At 32.9% G+C, this 6,594-nt stretch overlaps 1 protein-coding gene across 14 annotated transcripts in view; it reads left to right on the plus strand.

Moving 5' to 3' along the window:
• The window catches only part of PPIP5K2 (diphosphoinositol pentakisphosphate kinase 2), a 65,764-nt gene extending 59,418 nt beyond the window's left edge, over positions 1-6,346 (plus strand). For 9 of the 14 annotated variants that reach the window (XM_036020601.1, XM_036020600.1, XM_036020603.1 and 6 more), the window contains 2 exons: positions 2,669-2,794; positions 4,634-6,346. In XM_036020601.1, the coding sequence (XP_035876494.1) occupies positions 2,669-2,794; positions 4,634-4,746 (239 nt within the window). In that variant the 3' untranslated portion in view covers positions 4,747-6,346. The remainder of the gene's footprint in view (positions 1-2,668; positions 2,795-4,633) is intronic. The other 5 variants (XM_028531613.2, XM_028531645.2, XM_028531589.2 and 2 more) reach the window with 2 other exon arrangements.
• Positions 6,347-6,594: the final 248 nt, after the last annotated feature.

The raw sequence follows: 6,594 nt of genomic DNA on the forward strand, positions 1-6,594 counted from the left end.
GACTCCTCTCAAAATTTATTTTTACAAAAAAGAGAAACAAAATCTAAGACCCAGCAATAAAAGTCATCAGCATAGAGCCATGGTCTTTTTTCACATTCCCATTATATGTCATTTTATAATGACCTTGAAAATTGTAAAATGTCAGTCTATATTAACTTACACATGTGCACATGCCATCACCTCTCCACTTGGGTAAGTTCTCATGCTGATTCAGAAAGAGCTTTTGACTACAGAGAGAAAACTAGGACATTTTTTAAATTGTGTTCTTTGGAACATATTCTGAAGAAGTTAGTTTGTGTGTGTGATATATAAGGGTTTATGACTAAGTAAGTTCCTCCCTCCCTTGAAAGAGCTATTGTTACAAAGGCTAAGTTTCTTACGTACCCACATTTTCCAAAACTTATTTTTTGAGAAAACAGTTTTTTGGTAATACATTTAATATAAACATCATGTAGTACTATTCTGAGGGAAATGTTAAGGCTACCTTTTTAGGTATAAGAAGTCAGGTGGCTCTTGTCATTTTCAGCTCTCTGAGATTCTTCTGCACGTTGGAGTTCTCAGTGTAGGAAACATTAGATTTGGGAGAGAGAGCTCTGCTCAGAATTAAGAACCTTGAGAGTTCTAATCATATCTTAGAAAAGTTACAGACATTCTGTATATACCGTTCTCCATTTTGTGAGAAGAATGCTGTAAATATGTTTCTCCAGAGAATAAAACTGGAGGGCTTGAATGAAAGCCACTCTTGCTGTTATTCTTTTTTTCCTTGGCCACCACATGTACTATTTGAGAGAATTCTAATCTAATGTATTGGCCTTCAGACTGTATTCCCAAGAGCTTTTAGAAGTTCCAGAGAAAGAGAAAGATGCTGCATTTGTGTTTGACAGCTGCTTCAACCACAGTATTTGCTTTGCTTCATTTTATTTAACATTTCATTTGAGAAAAGTTTACTGTTTAAAGGAAAAAACAGAATGACACTGCTGAGGAAATCAACTGGTTAATGATCAAGGAAGACTAAAACCCAGGTCTTCAAGAATATGGATTTTTAAATTCTTTTTGAATATTAAAATAGGCTGCCAGTTATAAAAGAAGTTATCTGAATCTTTTACTTTATAATGTAACTCCAGAATTAATATTTAGTAATTACAATATACAGGGTGGGGCAAAAGCAAATTTACAGTTCATTTGGAAAATAATACAATAATTAATAAGTAATAATACAAGAATAAATTTTCATGTACTTACAACTATAAACCTATTTTTGCCCCACCGTGTATATTTCCCTAACTTGTCAAAGAAGTAGCATCATACTATAGAACTACATTGATTTTGTGGTGTTACAAGGGGAAAAAAATATTATAAATCCTCTCCTTACAAAAGTGTTTTTTTCTCACCTAGGACAAAATTAACTTTGTGGTTACTGGTAGATGGCTTATAATGGGGCACTGACAGTATCAGACTGAGGGAAAGGAAAGGGTGTAGGAATACTAACTTGGGTAAGTTAGAGGTGAAAGTTAACATGGTAAGATAAAAAAAATGCAAGCAGAAAAATGCTAAGCAATGGTGTAGTGCTTTATATGATGTTTTAAGGACTTTCTTGTCACTTTTAGTGACTATTTTGAGCTTCTGCCAGTGGAATTTATAGTCATCATATTCGTTCAGTGTGTAGGTATCAACCACCTAAGACACATTTGCCATAATTGGCCCACGTTTTTAGAAACATACTGATTTTTAGACACATTGTTTATTGTATAAGGTCTTCTCCAAAAAATGAAAAGTAAATCCTGTTTTTTTTTTTAGTTTTATTTTTCAATTACAGTTTACATTCAATATTATCTTGTTCTAGCTTTAGGTGTACAGCATAGTTCTTAGACAATCATGTACTTTGCAAAGTATTCCCCTGCCATTCCCTGTACCCACCTGGCACCATGCAGAGTTATAGGCAAATCTTTTTAAAATTTATCTCCTCACCTCCCTTTCTTTACAAACCCACAAGCTCGTGCCAGTAGCTCCCCACCTCTGGCCTGTTTTTCTCCAAAGGATTCTATATTTAGGAATTAATCTCTACTTTTCTTTTTCACACCTCTCAATCTTCCCACCTTGATTAGAGAGAGAAAATAAATCTTTAAAATTCTGTTGCATGAAAATAAATCTAGCTGGGTAATATAGGAAAACAATCTGATTTATTTAATTACTTATAGTTAGTTTATCCTTAAGTATGCTAATTTAGACCACTCTGCTATAGGACAACTATCCCTGAATCTCTACTTGATCTTTTTGAGAGAAAAACAATTTGGGACTCTGTCTTCTGTTACTAGGCAATAAAACTGTGCTCTCAGCTCTCTGCCATTCTTTAGGGAGCTGAGTTTCTATCAGGGCAGGATAAAATTAAGTCTGCGGCTATATTCTTGTAGCATTCTTTGGAGAATAGTAAAATGTTTATTGTTTACATTATAAACAGCACCTGTATTTGGCTAAGAGTGAGAGAACTTTTTTATAGGAAGGATGGATTTGCTGAATTTACCTGAAAACCTTGCCTTGTCTGTTTTCCCCTGATATTATGCATATTCACATGGTCACTGAATATGTCATAAGAAATTTTCTAAAATGTAAAGATAGAATTGGCAGGAAATTATTGAATTACCACATTTGTTTGTTGTTTTCTTCTCAGCTTCTGCAGTTTCACGTTCCAGTCCAGTAATGAGAAGAAAAGTGTCTCTAAATACATACACACCTGCAAAGATCCTCCCAACACCATCCACCACCTTAAAGAGTACTAAAGTGAGCAGCAAGCCAGGTTAGGCATGTCTGTGAATGTATGGACTCTGTATAGCAATTAGTTTGCTTTTAAACTGTGTAATCTATTTTTAAGTAAAAGCACTACAATCTAGGAAGTTATTTAATCCTAATGATTAAAACTCTTACTGGATCCTATTGATATATTTGTATTTTTTCTGTCAGTTGTCTTCTCTGGCCCCTACATCTGTTAATAAAATATATTTGATACTCATTCTTTTTCCAAAACTAACTTATGGACTGCCTTCTTTCACTTTTCTGTTGAGCTTAGGCATCGTTTTAGTCATTTTATATGAAAGTTTCTTTGGAGGGCTACTAACCCTTGTTGATATTCACTGCTACCGGTCATTTCCGTTCTACCATTAAACCCATCTAGTTCATTTTTATTTCAGATATTCTTTAGTTTTAGACATTCTTTTTGATTCTTCTTTATAGTTTTTCTTTAGAGATTTTCTGTATTTTTATTCACTGTAAGCATATTTTCCTTTATTCTTGAGTATAGTTAAACTGCTTTAGTTTGCTTTAAAACTAAAGCAAGGTTGCTTTAAAGGTGCTTATCTGTTAATCTGGCTGACCTCAAGATTAGTCTCTATGAATTTACCGATTGTCAAAAAGAAAGATGTTTTCCTGTTTTTTTCATATATTGAGTAATTTTGGATCATATCCTCGATATTATGAATGATATATTGTAGAAAACTTGGACTCTTATTTCTATTATGTTCCTTCAAAAAGTATTGGGATGTTTTGCTTTTTTTTTTTTTTTTTTTTTTTAGCAAAGCATTGACTTTGACTGAACTCAGATTGCAAAACTGTGTCCCTTAAAGTGTCTGGCAGCTCCACTGTCACTTCACTTCTTTTGGCCTTAGCTGGAATTCTTGGAGTTTACTCTGCTCAGGCCATACATTTGATGAGGGTTTATACAAAGAATTGGGGGCTCTCCGATTTCCCACCTGAATTTCCAGCAGCTATAATTGTCCCAGTACTGGTCTTCTGGTTCTTCATGCTGGTGAGACAGAGTTGTATGTGGAGTTTTAGCCATTTCACCTGGTGCATAGTGGATCCTGTTCATAGGCCAAAAGCTTTTTTAAAAGGTGGGGGCAGAGGGGGTCCACATCCATCTCTTAATGTTTACTTCTTTCAAGCGTTGACTTTTTTCCGGTATATGTCCACCCTTGTTTACTTTCATACTTAATCTGGGGTTAATACTTGTTATGTGCAGGAGGATTGGTCCGACATGAGCTTATGCACTTGTACAGAAGTGTAACTCTGCTTAGAATTGCTTTTCTATAACTATTAGGATTTGATGTTTGCATGTAGAAGGATGAGTCCAAGCCAAGAAATATTCTAGTTTTCTAACATTTTAGGTTTTTAGATAAGGATGAAGTAGGAGATATAAGAGAAAAATAGATGTTAATCAGGAAAATGGTAAGTTCAGTTTTAAATTTGTTAGGTTGATGTTTTCTGTCAGATACTTACATAGAGGTTTCTAGTAGGATAGACTGATCTTGATGTAAGGGAAAGGCCTGAGACAGAAGTATAAATTTGAAGGTTGTTAGCACAATAGATGATAGTTTAAAACGATGCAAGAAATTAGTTTCCCAGGAAGAATGTAGAGTGAAAAGAGAAATTTGTTTTGTGAATACAGACCATTGATGTTAATTTTCTGTATTGGTGTTGAATTCTAAAAAGTGAAAGGTTAAAAATGCTCTGTTAAATGTTTACAGCATTTCATTTACATTAAGTTATAACATAAAAGTATTATTTTGTTGCTCAGCAGTATTATTTAAACTAGGATTGCTTGTGAAAATCTAAGCAATAGTTCTTTTTTTTTTTTTTGTAGCCACCAGTGGACCCTCTAATGCAGTTGCTCCAAATACCTCATCCCGGAGAAAGAGTATAACTAACAAAACAGAAATGCATGAACACAAAAAAAACACTGGGAAGAAGAAATAAAATCTTCTAGCAGGAGCCAAAACCCCTCATACTTAAAAAAAATTCACAATTAGTAGAAAAAGTCATGTAGTAAGTCTTGGCTCAAAGCTGTCAAAGCAAATAGTTCATGTTTCTTCTTATATCTCTCTGTATTCATTTAAAACTATGTGACCTCTGGAAGAGTTCTTTGTATATATTCGGTAAGAAACTTGTCACGATCTGGAAATGTTTAAAACAATGTTTATTAGCATTTTATGAGTAGCAAAACTTATGGTGATGAAGATCTGTTTTTCTTACTGTGATGTTTACCATGTGCCTGTGGTAAAGAAAAGGTACGTAAATTCCCAGCTGGCCGGCACTAGTGTGGTACCAGTAACACTGTTCCATGAAGAATCTGTGAAGTGGCTTCTGTACACACTTCATTATCATGGGATGGCATCTTGGCTTTAAAAACCTGTAGCTTTGGTTGAAATTTGATGGTCCAGATTACATATTTGGGACTTTTAAAAGGTACATTTCCAAAGAGAAATGGTACATTGACCATTTAGATTATAAACATTTCCCCTGCTGTTGTTAACAACTACATATATGCTGCAATATTTAATAACTGGAGTTATAGTCTATGGGTTATTTTTTCAATCTGTGCTTTGAATTTTTTTATTGTGTGTTATTTAAAATATTGCATATACAGCTGGCATATCTACAGCTTTATGCACATAAATTTATATATTAATTTGTAAAAAATATTTTCATTATATATTTACTTACCATAAAATTCTTTTGTTCATAAGGAAAATTTTGCTTCATATATTGTCAATAAAAGACATCCTTAGAGTTTCTTTTTAAGAGATATAATTGACAAGTTTATAAAATATAACACTTATTTTCAGAGTTCTTTTTAGATTTAAGGAAAAGTTCAAAAAGAGAAAAATCATCAGTGTGAGAAGAATATCTGAATTCCATAGCACCTGTTTTCACTTTTTATGTTTAGTGTATCACTTGATCTCACTAAGAAAGCTTAAAGATTGACCATTTGAATAAATGCTTTTGTCATGTGATTAGATTTCAAAGGAAAATTGAGATCATTGTGTTGTGATTTCATGTATGATGTGAAAAAAATATTACCTTTGGTGCTTTTTTACCTCTGCACAAATAGTTAATTATTTACAACTTGAAATGACTTAAACTGTAAACCAAACAGTACAACCTGGTAAGAAATCCATGCATTGCCAGCCAGGTAGTTTATATTGCTAAAGCTTTAGCTTGAAGCTTACTGTTAAAAAATTATTAAATTCTCATATGAATACAACTATTAAAATTCTTCGAAAGAGACTCTTCTAACCTTAAATCATCATATATGAACTGACTTTTAGAAAATAGTCATATTACATGTTAGTTTTAAAAGGTACCAGATATGTGAAAGTCACAAATATATACAATTATGTAAGTTTGTATTCTTCACATGAATGTAAATGTATTATGTGGAGACCTGTCTTATAAACAGCTGAATGTACCTAAGCTTTTTGTATGTAAAAATGTGGCTAATGTGCTCATAGTGGGGGTAAGGAAACTACTTTTATTTTTTAAGTGGAACTGAATTAAAATATTTTTATTTCCAGAATCAGATAGTGACTTAAATGACAAATTTTTATTTATTTCTAAATAATTCTTTATCTCTCTCTCTTACATATTAAATAAAATTCCTTATTATTGGCTATACACATCACAATATATTAATCTTCTAGAAACTTCAGTAGAAATCACTTTTTCCATTGTTATATAAGAGCTATGCTTGTACTGTAGTTACCAAACTCAGTAATACTGCTTTATAGACTGGACATTCTATGTGCAGTCTACACAGTGCAGTCT

This window comes from Phyllostomus discolor, chromosome 3, assembly GCF_004126475.2.
Source record: "Phyllostomus discolor isolate MPI-MPIP mPhyDis1 chromosome 3, mPhyDis1.pri.v3, whole genome shotgun sequence".
Classification (NCBI taxonomy): domain Eukaryota; kingdom Metazoa; phylum Chordata; class Mammalia; order Chiroptera; family Phyllostomidae; genus Phyllostomus; species Phyllostomus discolor.